Source organism: Crinia signifera, chromosome 19 (assembly GCF_055691185.1).
Source record: "Crinia signifera chromosome 19, ASM5569118v1, whole genome shotgun sequence".
In the NCBI taxonomy this organism is placed as follows: Eukaryota; Metazoa; Chordata; class Amphibia; order Anura; family Myobatrachidae; genus Crinia; species Crinia signifera.
Genome location: NC_139226.1, coordinates 63,251,139 through 63,279,059, shown reverse-complemented (window position 1 = coordinate 63,279,059; position 27,921 = coordinate 63,251,139). Strand labels below are relative to the sequence as shown.

The 27,921-nt window shown below is 43.0% G+C and overlaps 1 protein-coding gene across 4 annotated transcripts; it reads left to right on the top strand.

Moving 5' to 3' along the window:
- Positions 1-27,921, top strand: LOC146041859 (cell adhesion molecule CEACAM15-like). Of its 4 annotated transcripts, XM_083161731.1 has the most exons (8): positions 1-125; positions 1,685-2,038; positions 6,418-6,684; positions 8,531-8,587; positions 14,552-14,695; positions 18,138-18,199; positions 26,304-26,336; positions 27,600-27,921. In XM_083161731.1, exons 1-8 carry the CDS (start codon positions 104-106, stop codon positions 27,645-27,647), a joined length of 987 nt encoding a protein of 328 aa, XP_083017857.1. In that variant the 5' UTR covers positions 1-103; the 3' UTR covers positions 27,648-27,921. The 4 variants fall into 4 exon arrangements, with proteins under 4 accessions (XP_083017857.1, XP_083017860.1, XP_083017859.1 ...); XM_083161734.1 differs by lacking the exon at positions 6,418-6,684; XM_083161733.1 differs by lacking the exon at positions 14,552-14,695.

Genomic DNA, 27,921 nt, shown 5'->3' with positions numbered 1-27,921 from the left:
TATCAATACTCTGCAGCATGTTGTGCTGTACTGTATGTAGCTACCGATGTTACCACGGCACATTATGCTCCTCAGGACAAGTACAACTGCCTAGGACCAAACCATGAGGGATTCTGTAATAGCAGGTAATCATGGAATTATTCTATGCACAGATACATATATGGAGTAACTAAGAGGTACACTCGTGTTCTTATGTAGATTTCTAATAATATGTGTAACTAATTTGGGTTATTATTACAGATATAAATATACCAATAAAGGTGTAGAATAATTCTGGTTTTATTATATGCAGTTCCGATTCCAAACGAAACACAGATGCCTAAATGGTTGTTGTTATGGGTTACAGCAAGCCTGTGCATTTTGTAGAGTCAGTATCACACAGGGGACTAAATAATTAAATAAGTATTTGTTTAAACAGGTCTTGTTCATGTATAAGTACTGTAGTTCTATTTAATACATTTGTGACATCTGTAACTACATTTTATTAGGCAATGCATTTATCAAAACTAAGCTCTTTTTACATCTCCTATGTTATAATGAGATGATGAAACTATTTTCTATTCCTTGGGAGCCGATATATCACCACCTGAGGATGCGGATGTGCTGCGAAAACATCGGCCCAACTCGCAATGCGATAATTGACTACATCGTATGGATCTATCAATTATCACATGCAGGGACAGAGCTTGCGATAAAGCTCCGTACCTGTGACATGCTTAGCTACCCGAAAATTGGGTCCCCTTACCTCTGCCGGTCAACTACCAGTATTTGGGGCTCTTTGGGGAGGAGGCGGGGCTAAAATTATGCAAATCACATCATTTAAGACCACCCTGAAGAGTCGTGAATCACGGTATTTACCGGAAAGGGCATGGCTTAATACTGGCAAGCCCCGCACCTGGAAAAGCCGCATAGAGGCTCCTCCCAGAGAGGAGACACTTAAAGTATTGCCTGTGGGCAGAGAAAGCAGTGCAGAAGCCCCCAATTTGGACTCAATGTGATTTTTTGTTTTACATTTTTGGGGGTAAATTCATCCAGATTGCATTTCCTATTATAGTTAGAGGAAATGCAATCTAATTATTAAAGAAATTCGAATGAAACTATTTGGAGCAGTTTTTTTATGAAAACTGCTCCAAAAGCCCTTTAATGCATTCATGTGAAACTAAAATAATATGGAAAGGTAGAGAAAGCCGCCATCCAGCCAGAGTAAAAACCCGCGCTGTGAAAGGCTGTGAATGGTCCGTGAAATTCTTGCCGATCGGTGAATAGCGGCAAATCCATACAGAACTTACTCACCATCAAATGATTTTCCTAGTCTGTGCAGTCTGTGCGTAACCCAAAACCTTCTCAGCCAGTGCAATAGAAACAAACTGATTGAGGCCGGAGCTAACGTCACACACCCTCCCTGAATATGCCCAGGCACCTCTGCATTTTCCCTGACACTACCAGAAAGTGGTCAGTTACCACCCCCAATTGCCGGCTTCTGTCAATTTACTTGCGATCGGCTTGTGATCAGTATATAAGATGGATTATTTAGCTGTTTAGCCTTACACATGCATACTGCAATCTGTACGCATGCGCAGTTGATCAATAATCATCCACCTTGTGAAATCGCAGGTCTGCGTTCAGGTCTGAATAACCCCCGTAGACCCAACGTTGACTCCTGATTTTTTTTTTTATCTTTCAGTTCTCTGTCTGTGGATGAATCTGACCAGTGGCATGATGAATATTAAGTTGATCCCCCAGTATCCAGTGATCAACGAATCAGTCATCCTAAGTGTTACTGGGGTTACTGAGAAGATTCTCGCTTTCTCTTGGTTTAAAGGTCCAGACACAAGTGCCAAGTATCAAATCCTCACGTATTTACCTGATTTCAGTCCCCCATTATTAATTGGACAGCAATACGACTTACGAGTTAGTGCAGTGTCTAATGGCTCATTACAGATCACAAGTCTCCTCCTGAGCGATCAGGGCACTTACACAGTGAGGATGCAGACAGAGAAACCTGAGCAACAAGCCTCAGTTGTATTACCAGTTTATGGTAAGTGACACTTTGTTAATGATGATTGTATATGAGCTTTCTCTGTCCATACAGTCCGTACAGAGTTCATCATGGTTCTTAGAGTCTGATTCTGGTTGGTTTGGTAAGTTGTGAATATCTTACTGAGCACCAGAGACGCCGACCGCTGCCCCACCAAATACCTGACCCTCCCGCCACCTTTTCCCCTCGCAACCATAGTAGGGGATGAGCAATAAAGACAAATCCCCTCGCATGCCGCTGCTGCAGGAGAAACCATTTGATGTTTGCCGACCATTGAATGATTTCTCCTGCCATTTGCAAATAAGTCAGTCTGAACAGAAGACGGGGCAGGAGGCTGATGTCCTGTGATGTCCTGTGATGAGGCCTCTGACAGGCATTGGCCCATTCGCCTACCCATGGGAATGCCCATAAAATGTTGTGTGTTCCCATGGGCAATCCCCATCCACGCCACCTTTGTGCACCCGGCCCTTCCTCATCGCTGTGAACTCGCCGTGGCCGTTCACTTCCGGGGTTTGCACATGTGTAGAAATGCGCATGCGCAAACTCCAATCATCGGGGTAGGGGCTGAATTTGGATCACTACATGTGATCCATAATTGGCCTCTTAATCTGTGATGAGGCCTAAGGAGATCAGCTTTGTAACCCACTGTTCAGTATCTAATTCATTAATACCTCTTTCAGACAGCCACGGCCTAATAACCCAGCAATTACACAGCATATGAAGCGCTGGGTTATTCGGCCGTTGCGCTGTCCTGACCCCTTCACACAGGAGAGCAAATCTCCGGGTCTAAAATTTAGACCCAGTAATTTGCTTAATTACACTGGGTTTTCGCCTGTGTGAAAGGGTCAACCTGGATCTTAAACTTAGGTCTCCTACCCTGGTCATTTGCGGAGTTTAAGATCCGTATTGACCCTTTCACACAGAAAAAGGACCTGTGTATTTAATGAAAGGTCGCTGCACATGCGCATTTCGAAAGCTACGCATGCGCAGATAAAAAAAAAACCCAGATCCGCCCGTTTACGGTCCCACCGTACCAAACAGAATAAACCCCTATGTACATTTGTTTTTTTATATTTTTATGTTTTCTGGTGTCATATTAAAATACAGACAATTATATTGCCTGGACTTTTTTGTGATCATTTCAAGCTACTAGATTAACATTGCATTATCTTTCTATGGTTAAGGTTACTTTTTATTTGGGTGCAAATTGATGTGTACACATTATTGCAGCAAGAGGTGCCCTTGTCTTTAGTTGGTTTCAGAAGTAAATGTTGTGTATCCAGATGGTGAGCTTGGGTGCCCGATATCTAGATTCATGATAGATTGACTCTAGGTCAACAGTCATAAGGTCGACCACTATTGGTCGACAGCCAAAAGGTCAACAGGGTCCAAAGGTCAACAACCTAAAGGTCGACAGTGGAAAGGTTGACAGGGTCTAAAGGTCGAAGTTAATAGGTTTACAGGGTCAATAGGTCGACATGTCAAAAGGTCGACATGGAAAAGGTTGACATGCATTTTAAACAAAATTTTGGGTCGGAAGACGGTATTTCATGCCCTACCATCCACGACAGCTTGGAGTGAGAATATAATAGAGGGTGGAGTGCAGCAAGACACCGAGCCCGATTCGGTACACTTCGACAGCGTCCATGTTGACCTGTGTCGACATAGACAACAATAAAACAGAAAAAAATCACGTCAACCTTTTCCATGTTGATCTTTAGAATGTCGACCTTTTGACCATGTTGACCTTTTCACTGTCAACCTTTTGAACCTGTTGACTTTTTTGACTGTCGACCTTTGGACCCTGTTGACCTTTTGACTGTCGACCATTAGTGGTCGACCATATGATTATAGACCTAGACATTGTAGATCTAATATACCATAACCTGGCTGCCCCATACTTGTGGAATTTCCTATGCACTTTATTATAATTTTTTAAATATTTTTGATACATTGTATGCGCCTGATAGCACTTCATTTGTTCTGTTCTTATATTCAATTATATACAAAATTAACTCACAGAAGAGAAATCTTAATCAAATCAATATGTGGTGTCACCACCAGAAACAGCATCAAATCTTTTAAGTACAGATACTGTATGTCCTACATCTATGGGTAGCGGCTGCTTCCCGCTACCTATGCAGCCTCGACCTCTATACATAAGGTAGCAGGAGCATAGCTCCCTGCTACCCGCGGGGGCTGTCTGGTGTCCTCTGCTTGGAGTAGCGGGCGTTTGCATATACACGGAATGAATCTGGGTCCAGCTTGCAGTGTGTACATGGTTTACAAGTGGCTTAAACAGTGTTCAATAACCCAGATTGGGCCCAGGTTTCTAGTTTGAAATTGGTATCATTGGTATAATTGGAATAATAGTGTTACCTCTGGCTCATTTGTTCAATTACATTGGGCCCTAGGAGTGTAGAGCCAGCGATCTGTGGGCCATCATCCATTTTTCCATAAGCCCTGTGAGCACCCCAGGCGACCCCTACTCTCCCCTACACTCACCCACACCGAGCCGGTCGCCTGGCTCCAGGGGGGGGTGCGGATGCCCCACCGCTCACCCGCTCCATGGGTGGATGCGGCTACCACCGCTGAACTGCTCCATGGCACGGGGGGGGATGTATTACAATGTTTGCTGTAGCTCCATGGTGGGTGCAATGGCCGCTGCTTCCATGGCACACAGTGCCGCCCTACAGTGACCGGTGCCCAAGGCAAATGCCTAAAGCTGCCTAGTGGTGGTGCCTGCCCTGGCTGGACATCCATGCAGATCCTGCTACCACTGCGGAGTTTGGAACCAGCATAATAGCAGGTATATGGCCAGAGAGGAAGGAGGTGTGGCCATTGCTGGAACTGCAGCATCAACAGGAAGTGGGAGGTTTTTCTGTATACTGGCTTTAACTGTAATGTGGTAGTTTTGCAAGCTTCTCAATACTTATTGAGAACTTAGGTATATCATTTATTTTGTTTTGATATAATAAAGCAGAAATCTTTACCTAGTCACAGGGGCGTAACTTGTGTCTGGTTGGCTCAGGTGCAAAAATATAATTTGGGCCCTCCTCCTACACTCCAACCCTAGTCGACATTATGCCACACAGCAGTGGGTGCAGCAGTGGGCCCCTTAGTCCTCAGGGGCCCTTCTGCACCAATGGTAGTTCCACCTCTGACAAGTTATACTAAATGAGGTTCAACCTCAAACTTAAAAATAGGTAACAGAAAGAAGAATTTGTATGGTGGTGCACTGAGGCGGTTACTTACTAAGATGGGAATTCTATTTTAGATGGAATGCTGCTCATAGTAACAAATCAGAATCTACTTATTTATTAAGCACCTTCTAGAAGATAATATATAGAATCTGATTGGTTGTTCAAAACAACATCTCTGCTTCAATAGAACTCCTCTCTTAGTAAATAACCCCCTGAGGGACTATTAGGGCCCTTATTCTGGTTGGTGCGGCCAGAGCCGCACACGGGGCTCCGGCCGCACAAACCAATCCCCGCCCACCCTACGGATCGCCACGGCCGTCCGTACACGGACGGCTGGCGATCCGCATAAAAATGGTGGAGGCGTACGCCTCCACCATGGTGGGAGCTGCCCCCTGCATTCGATGGTCGTCGACCATCGAAGGCAGGTCCGCACGCCCCGGCAGCTCCGTGTGGTAGCTTGTATGGGGGCTGAAAGCTGACATCCGGCGACGTCAGCTTTCCGCCCCCATGAGTTGCGTCATGCCCTCATTACCATGCATACGCCCCGCGTTTGCATGGGAACGCCCATGAAACGCGGGGCGTACACATAGGGAAATGAGGGCATGAAGCCTCTCACGCCCCTATACGCCCCCTTTGCGGCGGACGAAATACGTCTGCGGCGAAGGGGGCTGCACATGCGCAGATTGACCTCTGCGCATGTGCAGAGTAAAAACATCGGCGGTACGGCCGCACGCGGGCCGTACCGCACGAAGCAGAATAAGGGCCTAGGTGTGGATGTAGCATTCAGTGGTGGATTTAAGGGGGGCACCAAAGGTCATTAGTAAGGGCTGTCTGCCACTTCTCTGGTTTCGGTGCAGCCTGTTAATTTTAGAAGGGAAGCATGACTGCGCTATCTGACAGAGCAGAATGGCCATCATCCCACAGCTGCCGCACTGCTGAGAGCCGGGCAGAGAGGAATTGAGGGTATTGGTCAGATCGGAGCTTAGGCTGGCCCCCAGCCCTACTGGCTCACCCATGGAGCTACAGTGCACAACCACTCCACTCCAAGTCCCGTCTTGCAGATTCCATAGCCCCTGCAGATTCAATGACTGCTTTAATTATGTGCAGGCTATGGGAACATTTGAATATTGACCAACTCTATATTTTCTGAAATGTGACCATTTGCTTTGCCCACAGAACTGGTCAGTAAACCAGTAATCACAACGTCTCACTCTCAGATCCAAGAAAATGACACTGTTACCCTCACATGTGTCTCAGTGAATGCAGAGAGGGTAATATGGAGCAGAGACAATGCCAAACTGCAGCACGAAGCCAGTATATCAGTGGATCAAAGGAACATAACATTTTCCAAAATCAAACGCAGGAACGAAGGAAGATATAAGTGTGAGGCTGAAAATCTGGTCAGTAAGAGCACCAGTGACATCTACACTCTGATTATTTTATGTAAGTTATTATATACTTAGAGCATAATGACATTACTTACTAACTTGTACAACACTGAATACAGTAGATGTCATGGGGATGTTGGCGGAATCAAGGGCTTTGGTGATTTTGGATTGATGTCTTGAGCAAGGCAGAGGTGGATTTTCCACAAGGCAACGTAGCAGCCAGCCTAGGACCTTGGAGGTCCCAAGGAGCCCCATAAAGATAGCCTGGCTGTCAAAAACGTTCCAAGAGGAGCATTGCACGACTACTGAGTGACATTATGACATCATGTAGACCTGCCCACACTCTGAAAGACCCTTTGATGTTCTTTGTTAGCATAATAAAATGTTTGGACATGCAAAATGGTTTCATTCACTGTATGTGGGCAGCCAGTTTACTGTAAATCTGACACAGGTATTAAGACTACTTCCAAAAGACCCGGGGCCTGACTAGACCATGATATTGCTACTGAATCTAGTGTTGCCACCTCTCCCAAATTTCTGTGATTCTCCAGGATTTGGTGGCAACCCTCCAGGAGGCTTTTCCAGTCACCCGGATTCCGGGATTCCCCCAGAATTTGGGTGACTGGAAAAGCCAGGACAGCCTCCCGCTGTGCGCTGATGCGCACCACTGCTGTCGGACTGGTCTACAGGAACATGGCCTCCGGCTTCCTGCAACGAGGACAGGTCTTGTAGGGTTTTTACAGAGGGCAGGGCTGTGGGTGGGGTGTAGGAGGGGAGGGGCCAGACACAAGGAATCAGCCTGTGCCAATCACACCCTACTTCCAGGCTGTGCGTTCCACCTTACTTCCCAATAGTGCTGTAGCCATGGTATCCGTCAAGATCAGGTAATGGCATCTGTACAAAGGGAGCAGCCCGTAGTGTCCTGTTAATATACAGGGGGGGGGGGGGCAGCCTGTCTTGTCCTGAAGCAGCCTGTGGTGTCCTGTTACTATACAGGGAAGCAGCCTGTGGTGTCCTGTTACTATATAGGGTAAGAAGCCTGTGGTGTCCTGTTACTATACAGGGGAAGCAGCCTGTGGTGTCCTGTTACAATACAGGGTAAGCAGCCTGTGGTGTCCTGTTATGTTTATACAGGGAAATCAGCCTGTGGTGTCCTCTTTTTACTGTTAAACAGTGGGAGTGGCCTGTGGTGTCCTGCTATTGGTATTATACAATGGAAGCTGCATGTGGTGCTGTTATGATTATACAGGGGGAGCAGCCTGTGGTGTCCTGTTATTATTATTATAGAGGGGGGAAGGGGCAGCCTGTGGTGTCCTGTTAGTATTGTTATATAGGAGGAGCAGCCAATACAAAAAATACATAATATATAATGTGTGTAATACACATTATATATTATGTATTTTTTGTATGCATTGAGTTTAAAATATCATAGTGCACGTCGTCATTATCTACTGTTATATCACACCAATTCTGATAAAGTTCCCTTCCTTAAATTCATGGGTCTTCAAACTGTGGCCCTCCAGATGTTGTGAAACTACAAATCCCAGCATGCCTTGCCACAGTTTTAACACTCCCTTATAGCAAAACTGTGGCAAGTTATGCTGGGATTTGTAGTTTCACAACAATTGGAGGGCCGCAGTTTGAAGACCCATGCTCTAATAACTTGGCACATACTGGTCAATATATACCAGTCGACCATCTGTACACTTGCTACAGGCAGGGTTTATTCAAATGCTCGCCCAGCTGTGATGTAAGTGCAGACACATCAAGCAGTCAATCAGTTAGTTTGTATGCTCACCGGGTACTGCACCCTTATAATTTTTAGCCTACAGGACTTCTAGACATGTAAGCTCTCAGGAAGGAACTTGTAAATAATGAACTTGTTCTTTCTTAATTGTCAGCTGACCGAACAGAAGAACATAAAAGTAATGAGGAAACCACCTCCACATTCCTGGACGGTAAGGTCTCTGGTACAGATTCCCTGTTTAATTAATTCAATGATTTGCTGAATGCCCTTCACCTGCCTGCACTCAAAATGCTCCATTTGACTCCATCACTCAGTCTTTATTATATATACCATGTTATGACTGTGGTACACAGTGGCGTAAATTCATCCCAGTTGCGGAGGCAAGATAAATATCGTGCCCCCCCTTCCCCACAAACACACACACACACATACTGCCTTATATAAATATATTTTTGCTTGTGTGTATGTATGTTATGTGTAATGTGTTTAAAATAAAGAGAGTGTGACCTCTATGGGACTGCTAGGAGGGGGAATAAGCCATAGAAGCGATATCAATGGATTTCAATTACCTGATTTAAACTAGCAGGGGAGTAGAGGTGCCCCCTTGGGAGCAGGAGCCCGGCAGCAGATGACTCCATTGCCTCCCAGAGTTCTGCCTCTGGTGGTACAGATAAAACAGGGACGGATCTTACTTGTTGCTTTCTGCACAGATAAATAACATAGCTAGCAGTTACTACTACAGTTATAGCCAAAACATTGTGTTGAATGGATTCTAATTGTGTACTGTATGTGCTAAGGACTCCGGGGTGCAAGCCAGAGATGCTCATGGTCTTCTCTCTCTTATTCAATCACAGAATAATCAGTAGTAGCTCAAATATGTGATTCCCAAGCTCTCCTTGTCCAGAGCAGACCATGTTGACATGAATGCTCATTATAGAAACTATGGGTGAGATTTAATAGGATGTGAGATTCACAAAGTGAGAGATTTGGTCAGAAATCTCCAGGTTTTTTAAAGCGGCAATCATTTACACTGCAAAACCAGTTTGATTTTGCAGTGTAAATGATCGCCGCTTAAATAACCTGGAGATTTCTGACCAAATCTCTCACTTTGTGAATCTCTCATCCTATTAAATCTCACCCTATGCATCTCCCGCTTGAGGCAAGATTAGGACACATCTGTATTAGGTCATTCCTGACCCTGTCAGAAACACCAATCAGTGATCAAATCTTCCGGGGAATAAGAGAACTTAAATGTTTCCGGTCAGGATTGGAGAACCAGGGTTTTAAAGCATACTTTATATTACCGATTTCCATCCCCACCAACAGTGGATTGGGGCAATACCTTATTAAACTGGCAGGGGTGAAATTCTACACAAACTACAGTCTACTCCTGGACTGTAAAATGACAGAATCTAATTAGCTGCTGTGGGAAAGGTTTGGTACATCTCCCCTCAAATATGGAATTTATATTTTCTTGTTGGATCCTTCCATGTGCTCAAGTGTCCTTTCTCTTTCCAATTATATACTGGTGTATTAATATAATAATGTCTAAATTAGCCTTACTATCTATCTTTATATGCTTGAGGTACAGTAGGGAAATAAAAATGTTAGCACTACCAGGGCAAGGGAATTATGTGCTTGAATAAAACGTTATGCCTTTACGGGGCTTTATATAGCTTTTCTAAAGTGATTATGTTAACAGAGACAACAGAAAGTCAGTACTGGCAGCCCATAATGGTTAGAATGCAACTTAAAGCATTATAACCATGCAGACATTATTGGGCTCTTTTATCAACGAGTTTTAAGGCCACACAGGGCAATTTCAGTGGTTCCCAACCTTTTTTTCTCTCCCATACCCCATAATTATCCATGGGGTGGGACGACACTCACTCGAAAGATTCCTTAATGCTGGGGTGCACACTCAAAATAGTCCTCCAAATGGAGTATACTTGGTATATACGTGGGTACAGGTAAGGTCACTCGCCAGACTGAAGTTTTTAAATCATTGCTTTATTTCATTATCTTCATACGCTGCCAACACTCTGGTCAACGTTTCGACCCGAATTAGGGCCTTTATCAAGACTTGTTTTGACAGCCATCATAAATACATCGAACAAAGTACACACCTTGCGGTGTGGAAAGAGTAGCAACACAATCTGTTGCACGTGCCAACGCCGTAATATAATTAGGCTTTTTATTTATTATTACCCTTTCCTCTTTATTTGAAATATCCACATTGGAAGTAAGCAGTATACGTGTCCTTACAGCAGGCATGTCCAAACTGTGGCCATCCAGCTGTGGTAAAAAAAATGGTGGAGCCCTAGAAAAAATAATTTATGATGAATTGGGTATCACAATAATGTTTTTATTTTGTTAAATTACAATATTGATATAATAAACACAATGTAAATATTTATAAAAAAAAAAACTAAAAGAAAGGTCAAATGACAATAGTAAGTCTAATAATTGAAATAACCAAATTCAGGTATAATAAAGGTTGTATACTTAATCAGTTGGAGTCTCACTTTCTCAGCTCTCATTTACTTGTTTTGGCTCACTTTTCCACTGGGTATCCTTATTAAAAAGAACAATTCTCAAGGGGGTCCAGAAACCTTGCAGGATAGGCCACTGTAGGGTAATGGCAGTCCTCAGTTATTTGGATAGAGGCATCCTCACAATGTTGCTGTGTTTTTAGCCAGATTGTGCAGGTGGTGGAGTGCCAATAAAGTGATTGCAGTGCAAAATCTTGTGCAGACTGTGGCCCAGGAGTGAGCTTGGGCGGCTGGTTAGAAGTAGGTAGTCCAAAGTAGTCCTTTGATAAAGTCATCTGGCACGATGAAACATGTCAGAAGCACCAGCACTTTTTGAAAAATACCATTGTTGGACTCTTAAGGTTGTATTAGACAGCTAATGAGAATATGTCTAGGCAGAATTATAATTGTTTTTGAAGTTCTGCTTACAATACTGTAATGGAGTCCATAAAGCAATTATTGGTGGGAGCAACTCCCTCACTGGGTGCAGGTAACGGTACCTGGAAATATATCTTTAAAGCATGCTGGTCCGGAAATGGAGTGGTACAATTTCCTGGGTGTGCAGTCAAAGTTCAATAGGATGGTGAATGGCAAACAGGCTCATGTACGGCTATCACATGATTAACGCATTTCAACATGGAAGTGCCCATATCTTCATCAGGAGAAAAAGGCAGAATGACCCAGGGCCTCTATAAATACCCCTGTATTAATGACATAGTTAATTTCAGGTATACCAAGCCGAATAATAAATACAATATTTTCTAACTTAGTTAGATAGTCACACGATCTAGATAAGTCACGTGATTCAATTGGTATACGATTCCCCTGAAATCAGGGATATATTATTATTATAGAAGGAGCGAGCTACTCCACCGGAGGGAACAGCATACCTAGCATAGACTCTTCAGGCTTGACTAAAATTGTTGGCCCCGCCATGTAGCGGTGTCCGCCGCACCTGGTTGGCGGAAGTCGCCGGGACCTGGATTTAGATGGACCATGGTGGAAGTGAAGCATTTAACACTATGGTTTTGACTTGCATATATTATGATTGGCGGAACTAATAGATATACAGTATATAGCGCCCAATAGGTAAAAGTTACAATTAAACATAAAACTTACAAAGGACATAAATGTACAATATAGAGGGAAATAACTGGGATGCAAGATGGGATTTAACATTATCGATATCTTAGCCTAGAATAATTTTTATATATTGAATATTAATGATTATAAAAATAAATAAACAAAACTAGGTAGAATTGAGTACAAATAATAAATACAGTGTGATACATTTTTCACTATTTATTGTTTGTAATTCAGTATAGCACAAGCGCTGTTCTACACCTTTTTTCTTTGCCATGGGTGCTAGTGCCTGCTTGGCGCAGCATACTATGCTGTGCACCAGCTAATTCTTTTCAATGAGCCAAAGGTGTGACTTCGATTCATGATCGTGGTGGTGGGTGTCATGATTAAGCGCCATTCTGGTGCCAGAACGAGCGTAATTGTTCATAACCTGCTATTGATAAGTGACCTGCATTTACCCTGGATGGTTATGAAGAAATGGTGGGTGAAAATGTTATTCCAACAATCAGGGAAGCAAATGAAATTCCTTTCCTTTGAAGTCCATACTCTCTGTCTATGATGTTGTGATGATCTCTCCTCAGCATAGCATCAATGGAAGTAATTCCCCTAGAACCCAGACCGAGATCTGGTCTGGTAAGTCTCAACACAGTTGTTGACTCTGACCCCAGGGGGTTGCTCTGGATACAAAAGTGTCAAAGCTTTGGTTGTTGATGGCTAATTGCTCAGCTTCAAAAGGAAAGTAAATTAGCCAGCCCCTGCGTATCTCACCAGGAGACCCCAGGTGAGAGTGAAGATTCTGGAGGTGGGGCTGTGTGATTGTGTGGGGGTTTGCAGATCTTAAAAAGTGTTTGGCACATAAGAAAAGTTGTCATTATCTTGGAATAAGACAGGATTAGTACCTGGTCTGCTATAATCATCCTGATGAAAAATCGGAGAGGTTCCACTCTGTCCCACTGTCCCAAACTGCATGTACTTGGATCAGTGGGTTTTTCTTTCCCTGTTTATTTTGTTTGAGAATGTTTTTCTGTGACTTAACTTTTAACAATATATCTTGTAACCTATGTTTTCTGTAATATACTGTAAGCCTTGTAGTGTTTTCACTTAAATTAAAAATCATAATTTAGTTTTGGTGTCTGTTGTTATCCAGCCCAAGCCTCTGATGAATTCGTCAGGGCGCTACCGTGTAATTCATAATTTGGTGTGTTGACAGAACCAAAGCTGTCGTGGACTAGGTCCAAAAAGTACTTTGGTTGTTGGCAAGTCGAAAATCGCAGTGAAATAAACACACGCTTGGGGTACACAGTAATCCTGTCATGTGGCTGTGATTCGCAGAGATTCCAGAGAATCTGGAAATTCATCATGCTAGGATCGTGACAGTGGGTGCGTGCCTTTCACCACGCATGTCACACGTGCAATACGCTGGACGCTTGATGAGCGTGGTTGTATCTGTAATAGATGTGCTCCCCTTCTGAAGGCCGTTCACAAGTTGATTGACAGGAAGCCTTTGTTTCTGGACGGCAACCTGACCTTTTATGGGAGTGTCAGGAAAACTGCAAGCGTGCCCAGGTATTTTAAGGGCGGGTGTGTGACGTCTGGCCTTGGTCAGGGTGATTCATTCGCAACTGCTGTGTAAGTCCTGGGCTACACAGAGTGTGCACACTGGGGAAATCATTCAGTGGTGAGCAACTTGCTGATGGATATGGAGCCCATTCGCTGGGCTGCAACATATTCACTACCCGTTTGCAAGCTAACTATTCACACGGTGCTCGCACGACACTGCTAATTCACCCAGCAAGACTGAATCAGGCCCTATATACATTGTTTAACGGACAAGGTACTGTATATACCAGTAATCTCGCTCCACCCCTCTCTGGAAACCCCCACTGACGAATCCTGCATTTGACCCTGAAGGGGCATACACAAGAGGCGTTTTTAACCACAATTCTAAGCGATCTCAATAGATTGCTTAGAAATGAAGCACGGATCACTCTGTGGGCCTTATTCAGATCTGAGCTCAATACAAATTTGTTTGGAAATGGGCAAAACCATGTGCACTGCAGGTGGGGCAGATGTAACCTGTGCAAAGAGAGTTACATTTGGGTGGGTTGTACTGAAACTGAAATCTAAATTGCAGTGTAGAAATAAAGCAGCCAGTATTTACCCTGCTCAGAAACAAAATAACTCACACAAATCTAACTCTCTCTATACATGTTACATCTGCCCCACCTGCACTGCTCATGGTTTTGCCCATTTTCTGAACAAATTTTTACTGAGCTCAAATCTGAATAAGGGCCTGTGTGTATGGCCCTGGGCAATGGTGATGTGTGTTCCTGTGTTTTGCTATTGCCAGCAGAGATAGACAGTACATGCACTATCTATCCTGCTAGATTGCAGGATAAAACTTTATTTTATGACATTATTAAAAGCAAAGCCTCTAGCGGTACAAAGCTATTATTGGTTTATGTCTGTCTCGGTTCAGTTTATTAAAAGCCAATAAACCAAAATAAGTGACTTGTGGTTCCAGAGATCAGTAGTACACTCATTCATCTCTTCTATCATAGATATTCCTGAATTCTCTGCCCAGACAAACGCTGCAGTTACAGCAGGAATCATCAGTGGGACCGTCCTGGGACTTGTACTGATTGCCAGTGTAAGCTTCCTAGTCTACAAGCGGTGTGTCCCACCAGTGAGAGGGGAGATGACAGGTAAGGAGAGGAGTACAATTTCTAATACGCTGCAGCACATCCTCAAGCGGGTGTGATATGCATACAGGAGGAAGTATGCGTTCCACCGCCTGGGGATGTAGTAGCGCTGCAAAGGCAGAAGTTGTCACAATGGGCCTTATTTTGGTTCATTCTTTCTGACAAAATCCTTCTTAGATGGACAAAACCATGTGCACTGCAGGGGGGCAGATGTAACATGTGCAGAGAGAATTAGATTTGGGTGAGTTATTTTGTTTCTGTGCAGGGAAAATACTGACTGCTTTATTTTTACACTGCAATATAGATCTCACTTTGAAGTAAAACCCCACCCAAATCAAATTCTCTTTGCACATGTTACATCTGCCCCACCTGCAGTGCACATGGTTTTGCCCATCTAATAAGGATTTTGTCAGAAAGAATGAACCAAAATAAGGCCCAATATGCACTCCATTTATAGGAAGTTGGAGCACGGCGTGCACTCCAATGACCGGAAGGGGGGGCGCTGTGAATATTTTGTGTCTTCTCAAGTTGTTTTATGTATGAAATATGGTAAATATATGTTCCAAACAAATATTATAGATCTGCCTCTTTTTAATATATTATTATATAATGGTGTATATTATTTTACAAGCTAAAAAATGTTTCTATACTGTATGTCTTAATTAAATGGATCAATTAGTTAAATTGTTAAGTGTATTTCCTGTTCATGGGTATAAAAACCCAGACATAACACAGGGTGCTACACCTTTGACAGTGGACAACAAAAAATGTTAGGAAGCAGCTGCTCTTTTTAACAGTTGTTGGACTTGAGGCTATATTGGAATTCCCCACACTACACCAGCTCTCTTTTGTCTCACCCCTGGTTTTGGTCCAGAATACTCTGCTACTTTTACAGCTTTTGCTAATTGGGACACTAACACTTGCCAAAATTTGGATTACAATATCGCAACATTGTGAGGATACCTCTGTGATTGAGAACTGCAATAACCTCCAGCGGTACAAATAATGCTGCAAGGTTAATGGACTCCCTCAAGATTTACAACTCAAAGGGGTATATTTAATGCCGGGGGGCGAGCTGTGACAGCAAGCAGTATTCAACTGACCCCGCTGAATATGCCAATTCCCCCTCGCTCTGTTTTTTGGAGCGAGGGGGAATCAGCGTATGCGGCCGCTGAAACAGCAAGACTTGCTGCTAAATGCAGAGGGCTCCCTACATTAGTCACGAGCCGCGCTGTTTGGGGGAATCCTCGCCGTCCTGTGACAGTGAGGATTCCCACTGGTGAGGGGGTTAAAAACCGAGGATCGCCTGTTTTCTGTGATCACCACCGTTTAACGCCCTCGCCGGCCACATTGAATACGGGCCAAAGTTCAAATCCATACCAGGGAACTGAGCATTCGCCATTCCACAGAGCCTAACAAGAAGAAGTGGGACTCCACACAAATAAGTATATAACCTCACCTGTCCACTAATTAGCATACTCATATTTGTAAATTGTACAGAACACTTGCTGCCATTATTATTATTATTAATTTTTACAGAATTATTAACTACTATTTTTTTATTAATAAAATGCTATTAACAAATGTAATACCTAATTGATCCTACCTTTATAGCACTCCACCATTTCCTTACCGAGTTTTTTGAGGTGGACAATGAGCAGGGTGAGGCCAGTATTTGCTGTGGGGGAGGGGATTGGTGGGTGAACTGTGACGTCGGTGAGTTCTTCGCAGGGCCCAATGTTATATGGAAGGAACTGACCGAGAGAGAGAGAGCTATAGAAGGAGTAATGAAAGACAGCAATGGAGGGGACAATGGAGATATGTGTTGTGTGAACTAAATAAGACAGCTATGGAAAGGATAGTCAGGGAAATATGTGGCAGGGCTGGTAGAAAAGCCAGGGCCACTTGGTTGTATTTTCCCCCAGGCTGAAAGATGCCAGCCACCCACGGGACACTCCACATTTAATATAATTGTCATTGGCATAAGTTCTCTCTCCTTTGTTCTGCAAACAGCTGAGCTTGGCACAGACTCTGTACTATACTGTGTTTATCTGGGGACCAATGTACTTTATTTGTGCTTAAAGGGGCACAGTGTGATTGATTGCTTTTTTCACATGGAGGCTAATGTGGTTTTTATTTCTTTATTGTTTGGGCCAATGTTATTTATTTATGTTTTCTGCGGGGGCCTGAGTGATTATTTTATTTTTATATAGGGGCCAATGCATTTTTTTTTATCCTGTGGGGGCCAATGTTTATGTTTTTCCCATGGAGGATTGATGGTGTGCATTGTTCAGTAAGTCTATAAGGTAATATGCATTAATACACTAGAATAGGTGTTCTCTATTGCATAATGGTTCACCAGATTACAAAGGTTCTTAGGGCCTGTTAGGGTATCATGGGTGTTGTAATGGTTAGGGGTTTGATTCCCACGACGGCCTTAACTGTGTGGTGTTTGTATATTCTCTCTGTGCTTGCATGGGTTTACTCTGGGTACTCCGGTTTCCTCCAACAATCCAAAAATATACTGGAAGGCTAATTGGCTCCCAACAAAATTAACCCTAGAATGAATGTGTTTACATGTATATGTAGTAGGGAATATACAGTAGATAGTAAGCACCGCAGGTGCACTCATTACTCATTGACATTTTAAAAGATCCACAGGTGGAGCTAATTATTTCACTAGTGATTCTGTGAGGAGACCTGGAAAACTTGCACTGTGTGGGGTCCTGAGGACCGATTTTGAGAACCTGTGCATTAGGTGTTGTAACTTGAATACACTTGGTGCTCTTCTATTCTGTTTACTGTTTGCAACATGCATGGCCCGAAGACCACATTAACTTTACCAGTGACATTTCTTGATTGATCCCAAATCAATGGTCAGGGTTTAGAAAAACAAGGAAAGAGTATTAAGATTTAGATACAGACTCAAGGGCATCACAAATCTACAACTAACCCATCACCTAGCAGCAGTGGTGTAACAATGGAGGGTGCAGGGGGTGCAACTGCTATGTTTCCCTTTGGCTTGGGGGCCTGAGGGCCCAGCAGGCAATCCCCTGCGGACCCTCCCTCACCCCTGCAGGTGACAGCCTATCTGCCCCCCCGATCCCTCCTGTGCAACCCCCCACTACCCTGCCAAGTCAGAGCCTGCTACCTGCGATGTCCTGTTCCTGCGGACCCCTTCCCCCTCACCCCTGCAGGTGATAGTATACCCCCCTGCTTCCTGAACCCACAGGTCATAGCCTGCTACCCCCTACCAAAGCCCTCTTAAGAGGTATTGTAGTGATAATGGCCGGGGGGCCTATGAAGATTTTGAGAAGGGACCCACAAGGCTCTATTTACGCCCCGGCCTAGCACTCTCAGAAATACAAATGTTAATGTTTTGTAAGAATGTTTTACTTCCACAGTTTTACAACAATTTTATAATATAATTTTATATTTCATGTAGGGTCCCCCAGTATCGAGCAACCTTCATATGCCACATATGATAATGTGCTGGACCTGGCAATGGTAAGTAACATGTAAGGCGATGTTACATAACATTAAATCTGTGGTTTCACTAGTCATATCAAAAAGCAATTGAAAAAATGATTATTTCCCACCAAAGTGAACCTGCTACAGGAATTCAGTCTATGGGCCATATGTAATGCCAGCCGAGTTCGGAAGCCATGCTGGATGCTGGATGAACTTGTAAGTTTTTTTAAAGTGCCAATAATAAGTTCAAAAAGAACGTACTTATGTTATGGAAGGTAAGAGAGTTCAACAACCAATTTCAGACATAATCCGCTGCCATTTTTGCCGATACCCAGACTTTCCAACACTCGACAGCCAGAAGATAGAATTCTGACTGTTGAGTTACTGTTGGATCAGAAGAAAATGGCCTGGGATTCAGACTGTTGGGACGTTCCGACAGTCAGAAACCCATATTGAATACCCCCCCATGGTCTCTTTCGAGAGGGGTTGAAATGTGTTGGCCCTACACCTTGGGTTGCAGAACCAGACTCGCAGCACAAACAGATGAGGAACTGAAACAGAGTCTGTACCGTGTTGAACCCAATATCTACTCTTGACCATGCTCTGATTGAACTGTCAGTTTGCCAGTTCCACTACCGCTGGTAATTACTACCCCTCTGGGTTATTTTTTGCATCCTTTTACTGCTTTTATATTGTTAAGAATTTTCGTTGTTCGGCTGGGATTGGCACTGCTTACTGAGCCAATGAGAAATAAGCCCATAGTGCTGGTTAAGTTAATACCAATCTTTTTCTTGCATGGTTTATTGGTGAAGAGAGGAGGAACCTTGATATGTACCTTGACTGATCTTGCAGCTCTGTCAGCATGACCTATATTTCTACATTTCGCCTACTTACAGTATACTGCAGTCACCACTAATAAAAATGGGTTGTCATTTGTAGTGATAGTTTGACCAATGCAAAAGTAATTTTGATTTTTCTTGAATTTAGGCTTAAATAGTTACTTAAATCAGGCATACTATTCTGATGACATTGTGTTGATAGACTCTTAATATATTATAACCAGCTGCAACTCTTTGTATAGATTGTTAGCTTGCTTCCATTCAAGTAGAAGGAACTCTTTACTTCTGATGGATTAGCATGAGGGCTGAGAGAGCCTAATGATAACAAAGCCAACTTCTGATAGGGAAATTTTCTAAGATCGAATGGGTACGCATGAGTACGAATGTTCCATTGTCTGATGGGAATCCCACATCAGAGAATTTACTAAACTGAAAATTCATTGGATTTTGCTCATTTACTAATGAAAACTATGGTAGAAAATACAAGTACGAATAAATAGAGCCTCAGCCAAACTGGGCAGGACTTTACATAGGCAAAAGGACAACACAGAAAATTTACTATAATTCATATGATAAGAGTCGCCCAATAATTCAGCTTAAAATACGAATGGCAAATAGAACACCATTTTCCATTTTGAGTTTGCAGAAGCATGCATGGGATCAGTGAGATCTGTGAGATGCTTCTGTATGTAAAAGTAAAGAAAGAGTTACAAATGAGAAAAAAAATAGTGTGGGGTTCCGCTTCCTACACAAAAACAACACTGGGCTATCCTTGTTCCAAAAATATGGGGAATATTTTTAAAACCAGCACCGTGCTCCATTAGTCAGTAAGGTATTGCCACAGCCAGGGGACACTTTTATATAGGTCCATTCGGCCGTGGCATTATCCACCCAACTAGTCAGCCCTGGGTGGGGTCCCTGGGGGAGCGTGGACCCCCAATAAAGGTCCCTCCAGAGCACCCAAGGGCAAGGGATGAAGACCGGGGCTATCTCGGGCACTCCTGGGTGGTGGATGAAAAGTTGATATCAAATGTGTAAATAAATAGAAAAAATATTGGGTGAAATGTAATAGGATGAGAGACTCAGAAAGTTTTTTTAAAGCGGCAATCAATTATACTTCAAAATTTAAACTGATTTTGCAGTGTAAATGATTGCCGCTTTTAAAAAACCTGGAGATTTCTTACCAAATCTCTAACTTTCTGAGGGCAGTATGTATTAAATTATGCAGCTAGCATCACAGTGTGGTGACAAGGGGGTCTCCATCACATCCTGGCTCAGTGCGGCTGTCCCTTGCGCCTCCTCCTCCCCCCTGCAGCCGGAAGGACATCCGGCTGTGAGATATGCTAGGGGGAGGAGGAGTTTCACGGCAGACGGGGAGGGGGGTTGGAGTCTGCAACGGATGGCAGTGTGCGGCGATAGAAGCCCGTAGGCTTCTATAGGGTATCGGCACCCTAAGGTGGCAATACCCTGCCCAGCGATGACACAGAGGCAGACTATTAGTGCATTTTCGTCTTAGTGCATTCCGCCCTTAATCTCTTATCCTATTAAATTCCCCCTTTTATCCTATTAAATACCAGCATATGGGACCATAAAGGGCCTGCTGGCACTTGTAGATCTACAGCTGAACAAAAAAAGTTTCACAGTATAACATTATTAAATATACATGCACACTTATACACACACACTTTAAAAAAAAGTCAGTCCACACAGTCTCAAGCGCTCTCCCCCTGCAGCTGCTGAATCCCAGGTGAAAATATTCAATCAATGATTATTTCAATGGACAATCTCTATGCAGAAACAGGGATTATCTGCAGCGCTGGGTTAATGTGCAATTCTTTATATGGGGTTCGCAGGTTTTCAAAATGAACAGATTGTTCCAGAAGTTTTTTCTTCTTTTACTTAAAAAAACTTTTATTTATGAAGCCAATATATATGCAAAAAAAAAAACTTTTGCCAAAGATATAAGTAAAAAACTTTTCCCAAAGATATGAATAAAAAAATTGCAAAAAATACAAAATATAAAACACAGTATACAGTCTCGTTCCTTGCAGAAAAAAAGTTTTAAAATAGGCTCACCGGACCTCTCGGGGGCAGAATCTCCTACCACTTAGATGTTTCTCAGTGGGATTTCTTTAGCAGGATGAAATGCTGCTCCTTCACTGGTACTCTTCCCTTCAGGCACCACACTGCCACTGTGGTGACCCTTCGGGTTTTCCCTGTGTTTGGATAAAGTATTCCCTCGTGTGTAGGAGATAGGGACAGGTAATCCTTAGAGCAAAAAGAACACACAGCCTGCGTTCCTCTCACCAGCCAGCACCTGCCTGCGCTCGCAGTCTGGCAGGGTCACCGGGACGCTGATCTTTAAATGTATGCTGTGGGGCTCCGATGTTATCTGGATACCTCTCCCAGGCTTCACTTGAATGTATGTGAGCCTCTCGGGGTGCGATTGTATATACCCCGGTACTGCTCCCTTGTGTCTGGTGGCTTTTTACTTTTCTGTGAGCTCCAATCTCCAGCTGCTCATCTACTAGTTTCAACCTCTTGGGTCTTTCTCAAGATGCAGCTGGAGAGTGTAGCTCCTGATTATTTATCCTCCCTGAGAGTTCCGGTTTGCCTGTTCCTGGGCTTCATGTTCTTTCTTGTACATGTTGCCCGGCTTTCTTAAAGTTGTATACACATATAAAAAAGCATGAAAAATTCTTACACATAAAATATATAAAACCAGATACATAAATCAGGTATATAAAACAAGATGGGGATATTTCTATTTGTAATGCAGTTAGAATACAAAGTCGGCATGGGTTTTATCTGGAGTGAGGTATTGGGGATACGTTATAGAAACCACTTTATTTCGAACTCCCCATTTAGCCCGTTTGGGTGCAATGTATCTAACTCGTAGATCCATCGCATTTCTGCGCAGGCCAAATCACTTTTTTTGTCCTCTCTTCTTCAATTTCCCTTCACTGAGTCTATTATTTTAAAACTCACAATTTTATTTAATGAACATTCATGCACTTGTTTAAAATGGGCCGACATACAGTGTCTCTCCACCCCTTTTCTGATATTATTTAGGTGTTCTCTTAATCTAATTTTGAACTGCCGACTTGTTCTCCCTACGTACCTATGTTGACACAAGAGTAAATTTGAGGCACTTACACGTCCATGTAGAACCCATTAGGGCATGGGTCTTCAAACTGTGGCCCTCCAGATGTTGTGGAATTACATGTCCCAGCATGCCCTGACAGTTTTGGCATGCTCTTATAGGAAAAAATGTGGCAACGCATGTTGGAACATGTAGTTTCACAACATCTGGAGGGCCACAGTTTGAAGACACATGCATTAGGGTATCTGTTTTAAAAAAACTCAACTATAACCAGTGTAGATTAGACCCCTTTGGTCCCTGTAGGTATCCAAAGGGTTAAAATAAAATAAAAACCTTATATTCCAGACCAGTTGGTTTCCACATGCTAAGTGTCCACATAAATAAAGACAGGGATTCTGCTGACTTTTGCCAATGGGAATCCTCTCAGTCAGTAATCATAGAGCTCCAGGGGAGCTCATCTGGTGCTTGTCTCTCCTCGTCCCATAGAGCTCAAGGTTATGAAAATGAATGAATGAATGAAAACAGAGTTCGATGATGAGAACCTGCAATTCAGCTTGAACATAAAGTTTTTCAAAGGTATCCAAAAGATTAGGAAAAGTGGGTTGTGGTTGGGGCTCTGTCGTACAAGACTAGGGGAGTCTTATTAGTTATATAAGAGGTGGCCTCCTGCTAAATAAATACCGTATTTGCCGGCGTATAAGACGACTGGGCGTATAAGACGACCCCCCAACATTTCCACTCAAAATGTAGAGTTTGTTATATACTCGCCATATAAGACTACCCCCTCTTCCGCACACCTCCCTGTCACTAGCAGCTGTCTGGTCCCTTGAGTGGTGGGTTTTGCTGGGGCAGGACAAACCTATCAGGGCAGGTTTGTCCTGCCCCAGCATAACCCACCACATAAAGTTTTAATACCCCCTCATCTGCAGCTTCCCTGCAGTGATGCCGCTGTCCTCATTAAAGGGTACCTCGGTATTCATTAAAGGGTACCTCTCCTCGCCCCCCCCCTTCTTATGCATAGGTACCATACCTTAATAATAAAAGATAGAAGTACGGTATTTGTCTGCATCGTGTTTTCTTCAGGATAACGGCCTGTCAGATTGCGCATTTGATGTCGGCGGCAGGCTCGGGTGCTTTCGGCGGGGTTCGGGGGGACTCGTGTGCCTGAGCGCTCCCGAGTCCCCCCGAGCCCCGCCGAAAATGCCCGAGCCTGCCGCCGACGTCACTGCCGTTAGGCTGAAGAAAACACCGCTGCAGACAAATACTGTACTTCTATCTTTTATTATTAAGGTACGGTACGTATGCATAAGAAGGGGGGGGGGGCCGAGGAGAGGTACCCTTTAGTGAATATATGCCGTACCCGGCGTATAAGACGACCCCCCACTAGAGGGAAAAATTTTATGGGCTAAAAAGTCGTCTTATACGCCGGAATATACGGTATATGAATTTTATTGCTGATTGCAGGGGTGTGCTACCACGGACAATGGCAAGTAGTATTTATAATGGGAAAGAGAATGTTTTGTCACTAAGTGGTGCACCAGTTACAAGAAAACACAATATTAAAATGTACCTTTTATTGGTTATTTATTAAAAAACGGTGAAATACAGTATAACAACAAATAACATCAAAGACAATTGAGTACAGTGCAAATGCACGTGCGGGGGTTGCCAAGTAACTGCCTCCCTGTATATTACTCCTATTAATCAAGGTGCCACCCTATTGTTCCTTCCCATTAAATTACACGGTAGTGCTATTCAATATGTATGTGGGAGGAGAGGTGTGTATCGACTAGAAATGGTAACAAGGAGTCTGTGTGTGAAAAATATATACAAAAATATAAATGCGTTCTATATGCTCAAAGAAAGTTGGTCAAATTGGTGTCACTAAATGGCTTGTCTATTAATTAGTCTTAAAGAGTCGATATGCTGCTAACTGGAATTCACTGTGAGTTATATATATATATATATATATATATATATCTTAGTCAGAGATTGGGTAAAACAAGGTGCAATGCCTATGTTTATTCTAAATCAATATTATTCTCCTAGTACAAATTGTACCAATGCCCCTTTATGTTATAGGGACGTGTGCTGGGAGTATAAGTCAGTGATTAAACATGCTAGGTTTAGCAAAGTGTTATATACAGTAAACATTCACACTATATTTTCAATTATGACAGTCTCTTGGTATATTGATGAATGGGTTAATATTCTACCCATTCAGACTATTATTGATATTGAAATATATAGGTGTTGTCTCACAGATAATAAATGCTAAAAGTAATTGCCAATGAATGGTGCAATACAGTTATTGCCACATATAGAATTTAATATGTTTAGGTTCTAGCGTGCCCTAAGGGATATTAGTAATGTGGCTGTGATAGCGTGACATGCTGCCGAGAGTCACAGGAGATCCCTGTGATGGGATAGGAGCTGCGAGACGGCCAGCGGTCACTAACTGACCAGCTTGTTCACTCTGGTCCCGTGCAGCGGCTATGAACAGATTGACTACAACATTTATAAATCACATTAGAGTCCTAAGAAGGACTGAGAGCATGAAGGTTACCATGTTTAGAAGGCATTAGAGTCCTGAAAAGGACTAGTCAAACACACATAGAGACAACAGGAGAGGCAGTACACGGAAGCCGCCCGCACGGCAGGTCAGCCGGTGTACGCTTCGCAGAGCTTCCTCAGGGAAACGTTGCCCTGAGGAAGATCTGTGAAGAGTACGCCGGCTGACCTGCCGTGCGGGCAGCTTCCGTGTACTGCCTCTCCTATTGTCTCTATGGGCCTTATTTTGGTTCATTCTTTCTGACAAAATCCTTCTTAGATGGGCAAAACCATGTGCACTGCAGGTGGGGCAGATGTAACGTGCAGAGAGAATTAGATTTGGGTGGGGTTTTACTTCAAAGTGGGATCTATATTGCAGTGTAAAAATAAAGCAGTCAGTATTTTTCCTGCACAGAAACAAAATTACTCACCCAAATCTAATTCTCTCTGCACATGTTACATCTGCCCCACCTGCAGTGCACATGGTTTTGTCCATCTAAGAAGGATTTTGTCAGAAAGAATGAACCAAAATAAGGCCCTATTTTGTGTTTGACTAGTGCTTTTCAGGACTCTAATGCCTTCTAAACATCATAACCTTCATGCTCTCAGTCCTTCTTAGGACTAGTCCTAGTATGTGTCACTGTCATATACCCAGCTCATTCCCCTATATAGGTGCTGCTGCATAGTTACTGTCTCTGTCTTGCTATGTATGTGCGGATCCTCTTAAATTCTTATACAGTATTCTTTTACTACTGTTATCTCAATAAACCAAAGTCCTGATCGTGTGGATTAACATCACCCATAAACAGCAACACTCTGCCAACATGGGCATCTTAGACCTTGAGAAAGTAGCCTTAGACAAGGACTTGCCTATATATTTCCCGGTAATCTATCAGACATCCAAATTTATTAACAAAGCACATGTGGTATCTAAAATGCTGAGAACTCTCAAAGTACCAGAGAACAGAAACAAAAACAAAACAAACAAAAAAATATAGTTTTATCTTGATTATAATGTTGCTTATGATGTTGTTGTTGTTGTTGTTGTTGTTGTTGTAATGCTTCATTTATTATTTCAAATGAAATCGAAAGATCATTGGTGTTATATTTTCATTTACAGAACATATTCCAGTGTTTTTTTCTCTCTGCCATGAAAATATACTTACACAATAACGGAACATGTATAATGTTATTTTACGTAACAATTGTATTATAATTTCATTTAAAAAAAATTTAAAACTTCCAAGATGTTACTAAAGGCCCCCTGAGCTGAGGTATTGCCTGCAGCCTCGCATGTCATACCTTGGCAACTACCCAGCAGCTAGGATAACATACAATACAGTGTATTCAGTCCTTTTGTATGTGATGTATCGTATGCAATGCCATTCACTGAAACAGGATCTGACAAATCCTTGTTGCAGCCATGGCGATTTCTGTATCCGATGCGCACGGGAACACCTATCAGATTGGAATCAGAAGCAAATGATATGACACTTTCACGCTATTTATCAACCCGATGGTTTGAAATCGTGTAACAAATGGTCTTACCATACTAGTGCATGGGCGCCTTTAGATTACAATAATATGAGAGAACGCTGCTCCACTAGATAAAGGACTACTAGATACTAACAATATTTATGTTTATTAGAGCCTGAAGACAACAGAAGAAGCTTCATATATGGTAAGTCTCTTGTAGTGTATGTTTAGCCCCAGTTATGATAAGATTTCACTTGCACATTAATCTAAGGGCACACAGTAAAGGCCCATACACATTGTGTTTTGTTGTTTGAGCTGCTTTCAGCACAAAAGTCACCCAGTGTGTATGTCCCGGCGATGAGTGCTGGTGCGCGCTCCTGCATCATCGCCGACAGCCACCGCTCTTCTGCTGGTATTGCCAGCAGATGAGCGATGTGGTGAATGGCTTTCCATTGCATCCTGCTATGGAAAGTGGACCACGCTGGAGAAAATTGATTATGGGCAGTTGCTTAGTGCGCATGCACTGGAGCAATTTTCAGCCGATTGATTTTCCCCATCATCGGTCTGCGTACACGCCGGGCAAAATTGCCAGTGTGTATGGGCCTTAGCACTTAAATGATCCAGACCCAATTGTCTTCTTACCCCTAACTTGCACCTCTCCCAATCCTACCCTACCCATCATGGTTCTACAGTACTATGCTCACTGCTGACAAGAAGTCGCTAAATTTGCCGGGATATTATAGGAGACAATTTTGATCTGATTTTGTAAAAATAAACAATTACATTAGCCAACTATTGTGAAAAAATCAGATATTTTACATAGTCGGCTAATATAACAGAATCTGAGTTCAGGCGCAGGACAGTCCCGAAAAAAAGGGACTGTCCTTCGACAATCGGGTCAGTTGGGCAGTATGCTATAAGTAATGCTACATGTTACAATCACATAGGTAAATGAAAACCTTTCAATAAAAATACAGTATGTTTGCTGCAAAGCACATGGCACAACCTTATACCTCCCAACATCCAGCAAGGTGCAGTAGGGACTTCTGCTCCCTAGAAAAGGGCATGGCCTCTGCAAAATGGGGCGTGACTTTAACGCAATGCCATAATGGGGAGCCATGCCCCTGTTTGCTGTCACTATGGGGGCATGCCCATAGCTTTGCATGCTCCCAGTCCCTCTGTCTCCTGTGAACATGGGCACAGCATCTATTCACCACTGCTCTGCTTAACATCAGCAAAATGACAGGTGAATTCCCAACTGACACCCCTTACCACCACCACGAGACCCTGCTTGCTGTGGGTGGGACAGCGGGACAGTCCTAAAAAAAAAAAACTGCTCCACGAACATCCGGACATTTGGGAGTATGCAATCTACTTCCATGAAACTACAGTTTCCCTTTCTATATAGCTAGGTTTGTTAATGGATTGTAATTTAAATAACAACATTTCTTTTTTGTAATTTTGACAGTGTCTTCAGTTTCAGTCAGAGGGTATATACGACGAGCTAGGTGGATGAGATGTCATTCTATGACATGCCGGATGGATACTATCACAGTCATTTTATTCTCACAGAGATGTCAGGTTTCTCTACTTTCCCATGGAAGCAGATGATTTGCTGGAACAAGTCAGCTCCTCGTTGTAGTCAAGCAATGCTTCTTTATCTTTCATGTCATTTACTTACAGTTATTAGCAGACATACCAGCATATTTTGTTTGTTTGATATGACTCAAATAAAATATAGTCACAGTATGAGATAAACAAAAAATAAAGGCCCAGAGTCTACAATGCTA

Excerpts from the sequence above, each read along its gene's own strand:
- LOC146041859 (XM_083161731.1), top strand. The coding sequence starts at position 104 with ATGAGGGATTCTGTAATAGCAG. Across the intron at positions 8,588-14,551 it reads CACCTCCACATTCCTGGACG|ATATTCCTGAATTCTCTGCC; the intron begins GTAAGGTCTCTG and ends CTTCTATCATAG. Across the intron at positions 26,337-27,599 it reads CAGAAGAAGCTTCATATATG|TGTCTTCAGTTTCAGTCAGA; the intron begins GTAAGTCTCTTG and ends TAATTTTGACAG.